This window comes from Streptopelia decaocto (genome assembly GCF_964273445.1).
Source record: "Streptopelia decaocto genome assembly, chromosome: 2".
NCBI lineage: Eukaryota > Metazoa > Chordata > Aves > Columbiformes > Columbidae > Streptopelia > Streptopelia decaocto.
In genome coordinates, this window is record NC_138655.1 from 70,471,620 (window position 1) to 70,489,512 (window position 17,893).

Consider the following 17,893-nt stretch of genomic DNA (forward strand, 5'->3'; position numbering starts at 1 on the left):
CACCTCCAACAGTGCGAGAAGGCAGAACCATAACCCTGGGACCCCAGAGGTGCCTCCTTTCCAGCCACCCCTTGGAGCCAGGCAACTGTTCCCTCTCATACATCCCCTTGTATCTGGTGCTTTTAACTCAAAGAAACTTGAGTAATCTCTTGCTCTTCAACACTTTGAATCTTGTTTCTCCTGAAACTCGAGGGAGAGGAATGTATCCCTGGAATTTGTCAGCTAAGCTTACAGTATATTTGGGGTTCAGGTAACCTAAGGTTACACGCCACAGTAATTCACAAGGAGTTTGCATGCCTAGAAAGTAAATTACACTGTATGACAAGGTCAATGCTTAAAAATTCCCTGTTAATAAAGAGAGAAGGTGCCAGACTTCCCCTATGCAGAGTGGGCAGTGATGGGAACAAGGGCAAGACACAGAATTTAGGAAAAAATAGCAGAAATTGGTAACATAGTGCAGAATCAAGAGTAGGGGTGGAAACAACCTCCAAAAGAGTTATTCTGTAAATCAGATGACAAACAGATGTATGTTATTGGAGAATACTACTGTCTAATTGAAGAGAAACAAGGTATATAACAACATAAGCTACTGAGTGAAGTAACTGCAATGATTATTTCACTTGGTAACGGTGCCCTAGCTCAGAGCACCCTTCCTTGTTCTTTAAATAACTTTAGTTTATACTCTAGTAGACATTATGATTTTGCATCAGCTTGGGAAAACATGTTTTCATCATTCTTGAGGGGGAAATAAATAAATAAATAAATTGATCCTGGGTTGACTCACAATCAAATAAGCAAGACTGGAAAAACAGGAAAAAGGAGGAATAACTGTGGTCTGCTGGTACTGACATTTGTTAATTGACCTAACATGCCCTTTTGGGAAAAATAAAACACACTCAGATGCTAGAGAAGTTAACAGTAATTCAGGTCAGACTCAAAAGAGAAAGAGTATTTTTAAGAGCACATAGACATTAAAGGCTGTTGACAATAAAAGATAAAAACTGTTATGACTTTTAAGATATTCTCTATAATCTTAAATAATGGATGCATATTAGAGTATTTCCTGGGTAAAAAATAGCATTTAATAATCAAAATACCTCATGCTAAAGATCTGTTTTATGTTGACGATTTAAAAACAAAAACCACAAACAAAAAAAACCCGCAAACAAACAAACAAAATAATGACTGTCCAAAAGCACATTGTGAGATCTGCCTTCTGGAACTTTTTCAAAGTGGCCAAAGGAGTAAACCACTATAGCACAGAGTCATCCATGACTGAAAGGAGATATATTGCAGGAGAATAGCAGAGGAAATGAAGGGGACGAGGGACTCCAAGCAGACTGCTTTTGGAAAGCACTGAATAAACAAATCAAACCTGAATTAAAAAAAGGCTTTTAAGGTACTTCTCCTTTCCCAAACAAAAGGGAAAAAGAAGGTGTAACGAAGCAGAGTACAAACACATCATGCTCTAGACATAAATCTGAACTCAGTACATTATCTATCCCATCATGTATATACGATGAGAGGAAAGAAGCAAACATCTGGAATGTGCAGGGAAAGATGAAAGGCATCCATGTCCATACGTTCTACATTGAAAGGAGAATGTTTACATCAATTTTGGTCTAGGATAATCTTTTCAGACCCATTAACTCACTGACTTGCCAAGCTAGGTGACCTCAAGAGTAAAGGCTACTCTCTAGCAGTGGTGAGGGGTTCAGGTTTCCAGGAAGAGAGCATTCATTGTACGGAATATATGGTGTGTGTGACAACGAAATGTACAAGTAGCTGCCGCGTGTGTGTGATAACAGTTAAAAGGAGGCAGGGAAAGGTTGTCATTTGCTATGGAAATGGACTCCTCCGCTAATATCGCAAAGATTTATAACCCCTTAATCAGCAGGCATTAAGGCACTGATGAGAAAAGCAGCAAAACCCAGGCAAAGCTCTCTAAGCTTCCTGCTAAGCTTCCACAACCGTAAAGATTGTGCAGTGACACAAAGGCTGGCTACTTAAAGTCTTAATGAAAAGATACCGCTGGCCTTGTCAGATAACTATATTTTACACTTTCATTCACAGATTCGGGGTAGATCGTGTCTCTTCCTTTCCTTAGGCATCTCAGAAGGAAGAAAAAACAAGATAATGTACGTTGCTTTGTAACAGAGCTCTATTTTTGTCCAATGTATAACAAAAATATATTAAATACATTCAAACTGATAAGTTTAAAGCTCATTTATATGGCTGGCAAAATGCACAAATCATACTTTCACCTGCATAACTCAGCCTAGATGTTAAAAAGATCCCACAAACCCTGTGATCAAGCAGTATACACATTATGCTCACATGCCACTAGCAGAATATGTAGTGTAGCTGGGATTCCCTACCCATTCTCCTGTCTCTATACCATTTGGTGTATTCTCTAATGCAGTTCTGTGGGGTCTTATCTGAAGGTCTAGACTGAAGACTTTTTTCCAAGGAATGGCACTTTGCAAGAATGCATTTTATCTGATGTGCAGTTTCCACGTGCAAAGATAAATTCTTTCTGAAGCCTGCTATTTCTGCTGGCCATATGTTCTAAAACTTTTAAACTTTTACCCAAAGCACGATTATTTTAATGCCACAAGAAATTTGCTTTGCTCCCTAATAAGAATCAAGGTTTTAGAAAACAGTTTCTCAAAGGGATTTTTTTAAAGCTAACAATTACTGCTGAAAGCTCCATTCCAAGTATTTTAGGAAACTGGATTCGTAACTGAATATTCACATTTGGATGTGAACATACATATTTCTCTCTTACGTGGCTAACAGCTGTGCAGAGTACTGTCTTTCCGCAGAATCATAACAAGATGCTTGTCTATAAGATTTCCACCAAGGAGAACCTCATTTTTATGATTTGTGTTGTTTTTTTCTTCTTTTCATAAACTATCTCATTGTTTCTGGTTTCTTGAGCATTCCCACATTTAGTCCTATGCTGTACAATTCTCTCCGGTTTCTGTTACAAAGTTAAACACTGCACATTTTGTAATGTTCATTTCTTTAAATAAGGAACCATGGGGTTCCCCAGGCTGTGCTCTCCACATGACACGTTACTGAGTGAGCCAGCAATCACATTCTGCACCGACCAGACTTGCCAAAGCGCAGAAGTTGTAGCAATCCAGCCTAGAAGGGAGAGCAGCAGAGGCAGCCAGGGTACCAGACGTAGACATAAGAAACTTCTTGCTAAGCTTTGCCTATCTATGGCCTTACCGGAGGGATTGCACTCACACCGAGCTCCTGTGCTTGATGCACTTCACCCTCTGCTTGAGGCAGAGCTTCCCTCTCTGCTCTCTCACTCTACAACGTCCCTATTAAGAGAGATTTAAACTCTGATTCTCAGGCCAGCTCTGATTTTCTCTGCAGACCAACACCAGTAACTTCACCGTATTCACATTTTAATGTTCTGATAATTCACCTAAGCAAAAGACAACATGAACACTGTCAATGCGCTGTGCAATGTAGCGTAGGAGGCATCATCCTCTTCTATCTGAAACCTTGTGGGAGAAGATGCTGACAGTGCACCAACACAGGGTCCTACAGGCAGGAGGGCCATGGCTCATTCAGACATCACCTTGCTCCAGAAAGAAAAATTATTTCTTTTTAAAAGGGAAAACTAGGGAAATCTCTATTCATTGCTATGTTCTTCTATCAAATAGCATGCTGGGAGAGCACACTATAACCACTCTACATTAGCACATCAGAACAAGGTCTCCTTGGAACCCCCTCTTTCTCAAATTCCCTTGCCAGGCGTATTTGCTGCAGAGCAAGGAGGCAGAACTGAAACGGAAACCCAAATGATCCTACTCAATGTAAAAAATATAAAACAGCAAGAAAATAATGGATCACTAAAATGCCAGTGTACTTGCAGAAAGCCCCCACCTCCCCAAAAGGCTCCTTTTAAGAAAAGACATTTTTTCACCCCCCCCCCCCCCCACTTTTTTTTTAATCTCCTGCAAAGTCAAGATAGGATCACAAAGTTCAGCTGGTTTTAGGAGGATTAAGGGTTAGGGATTAGGCTTCATTCATTTGGGGATGTAAATTAGCAGGAGAGGGACAGCAGCTGACTGGTGAGGAAAAGGAGGAAGGAGGAGGCAGGTCAAAGAGCAAAGCATGCGCAACGGCAGGCTTTCGCTGGCATAAATCTCAAATGACAATGCATACATCTGGTGCTCCACCACAAGAAAGTAAAATGCAAGACTATTGCCCTATGTACTCGAAAAGCCTCCACTGTTACTAAGCGAATAAAGGCTGAATGACCAAATCTGGGTTTCTGTCAGCAGTAGCATCAATGATGGGCAGGTCATTATTCCACCCTTCCTACTCCTAACAGTGCAAGAAGAATAGAAATCTACTGATCTTCCTTCCTAAGCATCCCTCCCACAAAACCTCATGTATACAAAAAAAACCTCCTCAAAACAGCCCCATAGCTTGCTAACTTGACTGCCCCAGGCACCAGTAGGAATGCGGCAGCACAAGGCTGTGACCAGAATGCACTTCCATTACCCGAAAGCCTTCATGCCCACAGGTTCCCCATATAATTTCAAATGCTTATATGACACTCCACCCCAGTAGCAATGGAAAATGAGCAGCCAGTTCATCTCGGCCCACCTTTCAGCTGCCTTGCTACCAATGCGACCCCAGGGGTTACATTAGAAATATACCACAATAAAGACTCCACAATAATATTTTTAACTATTGTTACCTGCCTGCAGTATGCATCACATCTGCTAAAGTTACCAGCCAAATAATTACTCCCATTGACAAGACTACAATTATGTAGTAATAAGTGTTATGCCGTGCTCTATTAGAAACAGAAATCCCAGACGATTTCTGGAGTCCAGCTTTTTTACTGGCTAAGCGACAGGTTGCATTTTATAGATCAAGATTGGCTTGCAATGTTTGCAGTTAGAAAAGCTCATTTTGGCTTGAAAACCGAGTAAACATAGTCAGGAAGTGATTGAAGGAGCATGGACTGCCAAGAGATAATTTATAGTTACTTTCCCACACTTTAAACTATAGTTCTATTCTTTGTACTCCAAAATTATTGATACAATTAAAACACTAGATTGCCATTCCAGAAGTGCCTGATACTATCTAATTAAGTTGTCGTTGTTTATTTCAGTCTGTTTTAAGAGCCAAGTAATCTATTGCAAACAAATCTGGAAAGAAATCATTTCACAAACAGACACACACATATCTATATATACACATACATACATAGACTTAAGTCCTAGAAGTCCCTTAAGACTGAATTGCCATTTCAACCTAAATTATTTAGGCATCTAAAAAACAATTCTATGTATGGGCCAGGTGAGCCAATGGTTAAGCAGGCAAGTCTTGCATTGAACCATGAAACCTCTGCTCTGAGTCAGGATGCTACTTTTAGAAGATGAACCAGACACAGCTCTCAGGGAGCAAGAGGAAAGTCTTCTGCTGTCACAGAGAGTTCATCTCTAAGACAAAGTATTTTCACACCCTGATGCTCGGTAACTCAGAAACTACCCCCAGATAAGGACACTGGGCAAGTTCAGTTGCTGTCTCGTTTCCCTCAGACTCCGACCAGCACACCTAGAAGAAAAGCCCCTTGAGAACAAGGGTGCCCTGGACTGGAGCGCTCCAAAACCGCAGTCAGATGCTAGAGGTAGTATTGTTCATTACCGATTTCTACCCTGGTACCAATAAACAGATACAGAAATTCACCCAAAAGTAAATTGTTTGATTTACAGCCATTAATCCCCTGTAGTCTTCCTTCTGAAATGCCCTCACTTCAGGAAAGTTCTGTTGTTTCTCAAGAACACATTTTATATTGTGCTAAAAATACCAGCAAAACAAATACAATGTTTGCCATTAGCAAGGCAGAGAAGCTGCAGCACCTATTATTTCACACCTCCTTTACACGGGGAGACATTTTAAATTGTATGCCTTTCTGCAGTTTCTTTTGGATGGTTGAAAGAATGCATAGGGGCAAAATAAATGTTTTAATAGTTAACATTACTTTGTAAATTAAAACACATGAAAACATATCCATTATTTAATACCTTTAAAAAATATGCAGTTCTCTTATAGGCAGAATTTCTTCAAGCTTGAAGATATTGGGAAGTATTCTAATCTGAAAGAGGTTCAGAGATCTTTGGATTTTTTTCATCTGTTCAAATTTTTAAAAATATGTAAAACTTGAAACTAAACACTTGTAAAGATAACTTCTCAAAGACTTTCTCAAATTTCCCAAATTCCTCAAATGACAGGTATGCAGGTACCTAAGATATCCAGCATTAGTCATGTAGGTATAGCAGTAGAATCACAGAATGTCCTGAGTTGGAAGGGACCCACAAGAATCATCAAGTCCAAGTCCTGTCCCTGCAACAGTAGCTATCCTGCAGCACACACACAAAAAAAATCTTGAGGAAATATAATTTCTTTGAAGAAAATCACAAAAAAAAATCTTGAAGAAATAAATAATAGATGAGAATCAAATCCTGCTTTATTAAATTCGTTGAGATTCCTCAAAGTCAAGTTTATTAGACACAGTTAAGGTTTGCTTAGAGCACTGAGTTCCAGCCAACGAAAACAGAAGAAAAAGTATGGTAGCAGGTTGACAACCAATATTGCATACATTTATGAAAAGAGTTAAAAGTTTAAAACTTTCTTAGCAAACTTTTTTTTTTTTTCTTTTTTAAAAAGTAATCTTCTGGAGTGAAAGGTAACTTAAGGTAACTTCTTAGGATAATTGCTCTTTCTTATTGGGTGTCCATGTAAAAAGGATAAATTTAAAACCTGAAAACTTATTTTATCAAGGTTCAATAGATCATTTATTACCACTAATTTCTTGTTCATTTATTATTTTTTCTTCTTCTGTGAGATGTCTCATTTGTATATGAATGAAGGAATGGTCCTTTAAGATTCTGGGTTTCCCTTCATAAAGAGTTTTCTTCCTTTTGGATGCATCCAACAAATTCTTAGAAGACTAAGGAGAATAATCAGCCCACAGTCTTTCATGTTTAAACTTTTCTGATACATAATCAGTCTGTAAAAGACACATATTGGCATTAACACATAGGGAAGGAAATAGCAGTTTGCACTGCTAAGATGGAAACAAAGATATCTTCAGTGGCTGAAGCTGAGATCCCCAAAGAATCACTCATGTCTTAAGTTGATTAACGACAAATCAAAATGCAGAGAGGGAAGGGTGCTTAGCCTGCACAGAGAAGTTGCTCCCATGCCACACTTCCGTCCTTATTTTAAATCTGATGTCTCCAGTCACCAAGATGAAATTGTTGCGATCGTGCATGATCTTCACCACCATCTTCTCCAAGACAGTTCTGTTTCCCCTTTACTCAGAACATGATATTTCACTTCTTCTATGACTTTGGTCATTATCTTCACTACTTTCACATAATCTACGTGATTCCTCTATCAGATGAGGGAGCTGCAGTTAGAAATCCATTTTACCATGACACTATAATCCTTGCTTCTAGTGCTCTCACTGCACTTAACCTTACAGTTACCATCAAGTTCTGCCACCGAAAATGATGGGCTACCTGTTTGGGTTGTACAGAGCATTAAACTGATGCATCCTGTCTTTCAGGAAAGGGAACTGAACTGTACTACAATTCTTAAGTTGAAAGAAAGAACATGGAAAAGAAACTCTACTACAGGGGCGTCAAACTCATTTTCACAAAGGGCCACATCAGCCTGGAAGTTGCCTTCAAAGGCCTGAATGTAATTCAGGAAGCTGAACCATTTGGAAGTAGATTTCTGCTTTCAATATTACATTATCTCAGTTAACAAAGGCACAGATAATTACACGATCTTTTTCCCCAGATAACATTTTTTCCCTGTGAGTGCAAGAGGCAAGCAAGCAAGCAAAACCAAGTCACACTTCAGTATCAGATTAATCTATACAATTATTAGCCAGAAAAGCTTTGGTTGCCTCCCCCTATAAAGACAAAGCATTTAGCGGGAAACTAAAAAAGTCCTGCTGTTGCTGTGACCGTTTACCACAGTCCATCTATCTGTATGCACTCAACCACCAGATAAAAACAACACTGAAACTAAAGACATTTTAGCCATTGACTTGATGGGGACAGATTTTCACCCTTTGCACCTTGAGTAGATGCAGATACATCAGTAGACTGTAGGTTTTCTTTTTTTCCTCCCAGTTAATAGTGGAATTAAAAATTACTAGAAAAGTCACTTAAAACCAGAAATATTCTTCATGTCAGCTAAGCAATAGATAACAATGTTCATGCATTGTATTACAAACCTGAGGACACTAAAGTAGATGGGCTCCATATATAAAAAAGGTTTTCTGTTTCAAATCAAAGATTCACTCAAATCAGAGAACGAATAATGGTGGTTTCCCAAGTTTTCAGACTATACTCGTTGTGGAAGTAGTTCACATTTTACAGTCTCATTAAAAATTGTTTAGATCTCAGCCCGTAACATTGTCTAGGCATGAAGACACTCTGCCAATGAAATTGAGAAACTGATTTTGACATTTAATGTGTCATATCTATTTCATTTATAAACTCTAAACAGTAACGAGACATATACTTTGTAAACCAGGATGAAACAGATATATAAACTGTTATGCAGAACTACAGGGGATTCAATTTGGGAAGGAAATGAAGGTTTCTCTCTTTTTCATGACTTAATCAAGAACCCTTCCAAGAGGGCTCTTAAAGGGGTGAGATGGCAGCCTGCCTCACAAGTGATGACAGCGGCCCCTAAATCAAGTGTCACACGGCTTCAAACCCTAAGGAGTCATCAGTCATGCCTGCAAGAGGGGAAGGAACAGCCTCCTTCCTTGAGATCAATGAGGCAAACACAGAATACTCCTTCTGCTCTCCTAAGGATGATTGATGACTCCTTAGCAGCTGAAGTGTGTGACATTTGATTTCACTTACTGATAAGATTGTGTCTATCCAAACACCTTCTAGTTAATGTTTCCAGGGCCTCTATGTAGCTGTTCTTTGTGACATTTTACACAAAGCTCAATTGTTCAATGATTAATGAATTTCTCAACAATGGAAAAAAAAAAAAAATCTCTAAGAGAATTTTGTAACTGTGTTGCTTGATTTTCTGATCACAACACAACATAGGAATCTAGGCTCCTCAAGAAAAGCAGTGGGAGATATCCTGCATTTGTCAAATTACACTTCATGGGGAAAACAGTCCTAAAAGAAAACTGGTCTCTTTCCCTAACACTTTAAAATATACCCTTTAGGTTTGCTTTCCAGAAAGCCTAATGCATTCATTGATTAAAAATATTTTCCAAAACTATAAGAAGCAGATTTACACATGATTATAGATTTCAACAGACTTGAAAACGTGCTTTATAGCTTTCTTAGTTTTCTTACACCACCATATTCTTATGCAGTTATTTCGTATTTTGAAATAATGAAACCAATATAATTTAAACCTACACTTTGTAAATACAAGGCAGACTTGTTTATAGGTTCTAAAACATGCCTGCTTTATATTACATCTAGTTGTATCAGATGCCTTGTTAAATTAACTTTTTTAATATAATGTAAATTGCATTGCACTATTTACTTATATTATAGTGCTTGTACACAATTCTTTTGCTTTTATGACTGGCATTGAATTGTTTTAAGCAGCTGTATTTTTATTTCTGTTATGATATCACAATCAGGAAATGCAAGAATGTTTTTCAGCCCTGTTTTTGTATGTACCATGTTCAGCTGGATTCTGCCCTGGATGCCTTTGGGAATTTTAGCACTTTGCACAAAATTCACAAATCTCTGATAAATGAATGAACGAGGCAACTCGGAAGTCTGTCAGAAAATACATTAAAAGGGAGCTAAACCGTACTACAGCACGCTGTCAATTATATCTGTGTATCTTTTTTAAAGTTCTTTTAAGGTCCTGTGCTTCATATACTTCTAGTCTGAACATCACTTTCGTTACTCCATAAGCTCCTTCATCAAAAAGCACACTTGTAAATCAGAAGAAGAATACTGCAATACAGTCCAGCAAAAGACAGTGAGTGTGGCTATCTTAACGCTTCAGAATGAGAGACAGGAACAGAATGGCATTACTGTCAAAGAAAAATGCTCCACATAACCTTTAGCATTTTGCCAAAGCCAGCCCACCAGAAGAAACCAAAGAGAATTTCTGAGTTTGCACTTGCCAAATGAATCTTTCATTTAAAATTTGAAACAAAGGCATTGTTTTTGCCAAACATTTTTAAGCTTCGCTGAGGCTTCGCGTGAAAAACCAAGACCTCCGACTATTTGGAATTCATATTTGATGTGAAACTTGGGCTTGTTCCCACTTAATGCAAATAAGAGACTGCACGTTACCTTCAAGCTCTTTAAATTAAAAATGATACTGACACAAAACTGTGCCAAATTAACTCAGCTACGATGAAATGATTATAAAAACATGGTGTTACAAACTGTCTTGGCACTTAAAGACATGATGAAGTCTCCATAACACTCAAAAAAATTCTTAAAATGAAAATAAAGACTGCATTTGAAGGCCACATCTTATTCCAAACACTGTACTCTTAAGGATTTTTTAAAAAACCTAAATATAATAAGATATAAAACAGATATTTATGCTGAAAAATACGTTTTTTTAAAAAATGTAACACAATAGATTACGAATGTTAATATATTTTAATGTCATGGGCTAAAAAATAAATTAATGACCTTTCAGAAAAGAGTGTTTGGTGTATAAATAACCTTATAATACTAACTTGTATTTTTCTTCATTTAAAAAAATTGAAACAGCTTTTCTTTCTAAAAATCGATATAAAAATCATCTTACATGCTCTTACACTTCGTTATGAGATAAACAAAAATCATACTCAAAAGATGCCTTTAGCAATGTTAGCAACTGTTGTTAAGGACAGCAAAGTTGACAGGTAAACTGGACTTTACATCATATAAAGTCTTATTTTCTAGTTTGAAGTGTACTACCTTAAATACTTGAGCATGTGATATGAATACTCGCCAGCTTGAGGAAGACTTCTCCTCAATTACCCACTAATTAGAATCTGAATTTTGAGAGTATATAAAATTTTTTTGAAGGGTATGTTTGTTTGACAAACAGCCACTGTTCTACCAGAAGTAGCTACTTTAAGTGGTAACAGATAATTCCCAAATTCCTTTCCGCATCACATATATTAGGAAGCAGGGAAGTCTAATTCTTCAAGGAAAATTATGTTCTGAAACTGTCAGAAATACTTCACTTAAAAACTAAATTCATACACAGATATGGGTTTGTGTGCATTGCTTTTCCCTTCCCTCTCGTTACTCTTCAACCCAATCAACTCCAGTTAAATTTATTAGGATAAATATTTAAACAACATTTCCATGAAAACAGCTGATCAGCTGGAAGGCAGAGATCTTACTGGTGTGTTCGCTGAAGGCACTGAGCACTACATGCTCAGAAATACCTACTAGACTTCACATAACCTACATGGAAGAGAACATTTATGAATATCCTAACTGGGAAAAGTCACGATGGGAGGTACGGGAGGTGCAGGATGGATGGGAAGAGAGGATTAGCACTCACTGTTAAATACGTGTCAACGCCTGGATTAACCAGTGGAAAACATAAATTTGTAGAAATACAAATACTTCCCAGAAACAGCTCAGGTGAACAAAAAGAGAAGAAACCAGAGAAGACTCTTGGAAACTTGCCCCCTTTCCCCTGAGCAAGCAGCCCACCCACTTGGCAAGCTCACAGGGAAACCCAACATGCATTGCGACTCTCAAATAGGTTTTCCCTGGGAATGCCTTGAAGAGACAATGGTTTTCCCAATCTGTGGCCATGAGACGACCAGACTCTTTTGGAGTTGGAACTCCTTTGTCTAAAACTTTCAAAATTCAAGGACTTCTTTTCTGATCTAAAAGACATCATCAACTACCAAAATTTTCCATTAAATGGTCCACCCTTTACCATTTACTCCTATTGTTCAGAAAAATCTTCATTCTGGCATTTTCTAAATTCTGAATGCTTAATTTTGGAAACCCACAAAAAGCATTGTGTGTTTTGGAAATTTACAATTCTGCAGTCTTGCAGAATTGTTAAATCTTGTTATTCTTAGAAGAAATGTCTGTTTAAAGCAAAGCCAAAAAATGTTAAACTAACATCTTGAAAGCCTTGCACCTACTAGCTGAAAAATATTATAAGTTGCCAACCTCCATTTTTATGCATTAGTAAAGGAGTAGAGGCACTTCTCTTATTGATTTCACTTATATTTATCGATAGAAACGGAATATGTCATCCTGAATCCCATTTTAGGATCACATTGGCAGCATGCTCTAGTTTTCACTGATGTTTTCTTTTCAATTTTCCTGACCTGTTCTCCCCAACAACTTTCCTTCCAGTACTGCAATATTTCTGAGTCCTTCTCCTTATCCAGTAAAACCAACCTGAAATCCAAGCTTTTAATTCAATTCACTTTCTTATCATTCACATCGCTTACCTATCACATTGGCTACGTCCCCACAGAAGCAAAAATTGCGCTGATTCCAGGTCTCCTCCACAGTGAACACTCACATTCAAATCCATGCCTTTCCTTAAACCCATCAGTCACTACTAAGCCCTCCCCAACTCTATGAAGTATCTTTTTGGCTAACCAGTAAATCATCTCCTCTAATCTCAGTCTAAATTCTAACACCTTCAGAGCTCTCCCACTATATCTTGGCTCCTCATCAGATCTGTCTCATGTCTCTCACGTATTTTTTTAGTTCTTGAAGTGGCTTAAACCTAGTCTTTTTGTCAATTATTAGGCCAATGCTGGGCCATCACCCCAACCTATGGCTTCCTAGCTCCTCTTTTCATATCCCATTTCCAGTCTTTCTAATACAGAACTATGTCACTGTCTAATGATCAGTCTAAGTTTCCATCTAAGAGTTCCATTTTTCTTCTCTGCTCTCCTGTCAGGTTCCAACCACTCACTCTGCCATTACTCTGCTTCTGTTCCTGCCTTCTGACAGACTGACGGAACAGGGGAAGGCTTGCAGACTACAAAAAGACCTTAAGAAGCAATTGGCTAATTGCACATTAGAAACCAAGTCTTAAAATTCTCTCCTGCCAGAAACTGCAAGCTGTTCTCTACATTAAAAACAAAACAAAAAAAAAAAGAAATTCGATTCATGTTCAAATCACAGAATGGACAGCCATTATTTGCTCACCTGAAATATTTGTTTCAAGGAGAAAAGTGCCCGTCTCAGCTCCCGTCCATTGGAATTGTAAAGTTTTTCTGGAGAAAAAAAAGAAAGAAAACAGAAAGAAGTTCAGCATAAACAAAACTGATAACATGGCAAAAAAGGAGTACCGATTTCAAAAGAGTTGAAGACTCACAGTGCCCATTTCCCATTAGATAGACTACTATTAAATAATACAGCTTTGTTTTTTATAAATACAAGACTCCTTCTTTAAAAAAGTGCAAGTAAAACCATGGTTTAGTTGTCCATAACTTCAGATAGCATCTCCCAGGTAAAATCACAATAGCCTCAACAAGATCGGTGAGAAACAATGCTCTAAGAAGTTTTTGAAAATGTCTAGAAATGCTGCTTTTTCTGCATTAAGGTAAATCTGGGGTTTATCGAAAGTACCAGGTTAGTCTCAAAAGACTCAGTTGAGAGCACTCTTCACTTTTGTTATCAAAGCTAGAGCCACTGAATCCCATCCTTGACTGCCTTCCCTCTAGACATTCTTTTCTTGTGTTCTCATCTTTCTATTGTTAAATCCTTCCTGCAACGGCAATGCATGTTAATACCAGAAATAGTCGGACAGTCTGTTCTAAGCATAATTCAAAACAGTGTTTTATTCTCATGAAAACTGATCTTGATTTTTTTTTTTTTTTAATGAAGCAGAGGCCTTCTTTTCATCATCCAATACTGAAATATATTACTTCATTTATTCCCCTACTAATGCATACTCATAGAAATAATTAAAGAAGACAAAGTAACTCTTCTGCTATCTTTCTGAACCCTGCCACAATGTTTGTGCCTTTGGAAGATGTCTTGGACTGCACATCTCAAGTTTATTCTCGTGTATATAGAAGTGATTTGTGCCTATGCATGGATGGAGCAGAAGGTTTGTGCTTCAAGTGTTCCTGGTCTACTCTGTTTGGCGTATCTGTTAGATAGAGACTATATGCAACAGTTCTACAGTCCTAAATTGTATTTCATTATACTAACACAATCCGAGGAGAGAAGAAAAGAAAATCAAAACTTCATTATCATCTCTCATGACACACTTTCATCTACAGATCATCATCTGCATTTGATAGCGGCCAGCAGGTCATGAGATCAAGGCTGGAATGCCTCTGGAGTGGGAATATTCTTATAAGAAAATGAAATAAAACATTGGGGGTTTGAAATTTCTTACTTTCCTTTGTCTACTTCTCCTTTAATTACCACTTTACACTACAAAATCACATTAAATTTTATTTCCCTCTCTCAGGAAGTTACAAAAAAGGCCTAGCAATTGGGGATTCAATGCATTTATGACTCAGTAATCATTTTTTACTTCAATCAAAGATGGCAGGTTTTAATTTTAGAAAAAACATTTCTTATTCCCAACAGTCGTCTTCAACCAAACAAAAAATGTGAAGTAAAACTTCAGCAAAACTTACACTTTTTAATTTGAAAGCAATTTTGTTCATCACTAATTGCCTCTGATTTCAAAGGCAGAACGTGTAGAATTGGCAAAACTATTGTTGTTGTAAGTTTTCTCCTTCCTTGCACTGTTTATAGATTCCTGACAAAACATTGGAGGAATGGCTTGCACTTCAAGCCATAAACTTGGAGGCATACTTTAATTATTCTCTGTTAGAAATGCACTGGCATGTGAAACTACATTTCTTGGCAGGATAAAGAGTAATTTTGTCAGGAAAGCTTAAAGAATAATAAAGGTCTTTCAAGACCCGGTCTGTCAACTTTACATGCCATATTACACAAAATATTCCTCTTTGAAAGATACCTCCATCTGGCCTTTGTTTTTACTAATTTCCCTCTATTCATAATTCACCAGCATCATTACGAGCAAAATCTCTCCAAACAAGGCAGTACATTATCATCTTAATTAAGAGAGGCACCACTTCTTAATGTGCTGGCAACTTTGTACACAAAAATCAACATCCTAACAAATGCCATCTGTTGGTCTTGGTCTTAAACAGCAACAACCATTATCCCGGCTTGGGGTAGAGTACTAACGAACCATTGTTATGATACCATAACGCTGGTTGCTTTCATTGGTGCGTGCAGATTCTTGGTACGTCTCAGAGGAACAATGCTGAACATTTCTCTTCTTGTTCTTTTCACAGAGCATAACATCATCCTTGGCAATCAGCAACAAAAATGCTCTCCCTGCTTGCATGTAGCAAAAAGGACAGGAGATACTGACTGCAGCTCAAAAATGGGTCTATGATTAGAGCTGAAGAATCAATAACTACTGGAAGTATTGTGTTTGGCAACAGCAGCACATATTGCAAATGCTTGAGCTGGTCTGATGCCCCTTTTGAGAAGCAACAGTCCAGGTAAGTCATCTCATTCCTGACATCTACTGCCAGGGTGCAGAGATCTACACAGAGATAATGTACATTCACAAATCCCTCCTCATGTGGAACTAACCTTGTTGAGTCATCTCAGAAATCCAAGTTCCTAACCTCTTCACCTGATATACTTAAACATGGGCAACATACTGACTGTGTACATAAGGCCTGACATCCACTTCTCACAGTGCTGGCAGCCAACAGAAACATTCACAGAACATAACCCAAGGAGGAAAGTGCGACAGTCACTCCTTGGAGTCATGCTACATCAGGAGATGTTTTGGTTTAGAAATGCGCAGTCCAGGCTGAACCTCACCCAGGGCAGAAAAGCCTGCATAAGCCAAGGTACTGCACTGGTCATCTTATGAAAGCTTGTATTTTCATTGTATTTCTGTGTGCTCTTTTTCAGAAAACTATAAATGCATACACCAGATTACAGCTCAGAGACACTCTGTAAGATGCTCTCAAGGCCCTTCGGGATTCCCATTTGTCAACAGTAACTTTAACACCACACGGACCTCGTGGCTCATCCCAAAAGCCCCAGACTGCAACAAAGGCTATGAAAATGCATCAGCAGAAACTGTAAGGCAATATTCACTCAGAAGCTCTTTTTCTACAGTAGGAATTCAAATTAAAACAAAAGCAAAAAACCCCACAAAACAAAAACAAACAGAAACAACAAACAAAACAACAAACATCAAACAGAGAGGGAAAGGCGCATTTGCTTACCGTGTTTTCATACTGAAGATGATTCAGAAACAGATAGAAAATGCTTTTTAATGCTTGCTGTTTTACATAAGCAATTTAAAGCATTGCCCTCTTTTAAACAGACTGAGAAATATCCTTCCATGCTAAAGGACAGAGGTGATCGGAATTCCCATGGTGCACCCCTGGCAGAGTTGTCTTTAACTGAATCAAATGATGTGTACGGCTTTGAAACGGGAGTGCAGCCTGCTACTATCACCAGAATCAAAACATTCTGAGGTGCTCAAAGGACAGCCCAAAAGCCCAACCTGCTCACTGCCTTGTTATAACATCTTGTAGAGAAGTTTGAATATATACACCAGGACTGCTTTATGCCAGAAATTGAACCTCCTGATAATGACTGCATTTCTGACACTTATATTCTGATAAGCCTTGATGCTGCAGTTCTTTTTTGTATTTTTCTTCAAGAAATAAAGAGATGCACCTGCAGCTGTGAAATAGGTATAATTGCAGATACCTAGACCATAGAAAATGCTCGTGGTGGTTCCCTCTGATGTTAACTAACACTAGAGGGCACTGCTTATTTCCTTATTTTGTGAAAGAAAAGGCACTCTGTCCCACCATGGGCTTCCCACTGATGGAGCAATGCTGTTTGGGATGCTGAGTTGGTACTTCATTAACCTTGAAACTCTGCTTTTTATCTGTAGACTGTATGGCATCCCAAGAAATCAAAAAGCATCAGCACAGCCAACCTCAAAAATTCAAAATCAGAATAAACTCTTTTGAAACCATCTGAGAGAAAATCAGGTACCGCTATGGGCTTAAGTTTTATTTGTCTTTCTGTAACAAGTAAGGGTCACATTTGTTAAATTATCCTTCACATCGTAACAGGTGGGTGTACAGCCTTGAAAAACAAAGAGATTTCCTTTGCTCACTGCTTCTTCCTATAGGTAGAGCATCAAAAATAACCAGGATTGTGACACAGACAGGCACATGTGAGAGGTCACAACATACATGTTCCTGTTTTCTTGCAACAGCAGCACTTTGATTGAGAGAATTCTTCACGGTCTAAAAAGAAAACTACTATTTATCACTCTGGGTTTTCTTTTGCTTTTACTTTTGTAAAAACATCTCTCCTAGAGTAGAAAGGAAAACAACTCATGCTAGGTGAAAAGGGATTTTTCCAGGTGAATTTGGTACAAACGTTGCAGTGGAGGGAAGGCAGTTTGGTTTGCAATCAGCATCTTTTCAGAAGCCAAGAAAAACCTCTAAAGATCTTTAGTTTATTGGGCCACTGGTAGCTTTCAAATGGGATTCTTTATTTTCAAAGACAACCATCAGTGGCTCAGATTTCATTGGCTATTAAACTCCTCCAGCTACAGGGGAAGAGGGACTTTTTAAAGAAAATAATAATTAGTCTTTATATTCTTAATGAAAGTACTCACTTTTCTTCTGCTTTCTATGGGAAAACAAGTGTTTCCAACTCATAATAATAAAAGAAAAAACAGAACTAGCTGAATATTGCTTGGTTCAGTCCCATGTGTTACACTTGACCTCTGACTGACAGGGTACCATCCTCCTCCCTTCCTCTTCCATCACACCCATTGAATTAGTCCCTGGGAT

At 38.1% G+C, this 17,893-nt stretch overlaps 1 protein-coding gene across 2 annotated transcripts in view; it reads right to left on the bottom strand.

Annotated features, from left to right (window-relative positions):
* FHOD3 (formin homology 2 domain containing 3) overlaps positions 1-17,893 on the bottom strand; it is a 384,646-nt gene that overhangs the window by 197,474 nt on the left and 169,279 nt on the right. For both annotated transcript variants that reach the window (XM_082045688.1, XM_082045687.1), the window contains exon 4: positions 13,200-13,267. In XM_082045688.1, the coding sequence (XP_081901814.1) occupies positions 13,200-13,267 (68 nt within the window). The remainder of the gene's footprint in view (positions 1-13,199; positions 13,268-17,893) is intronic.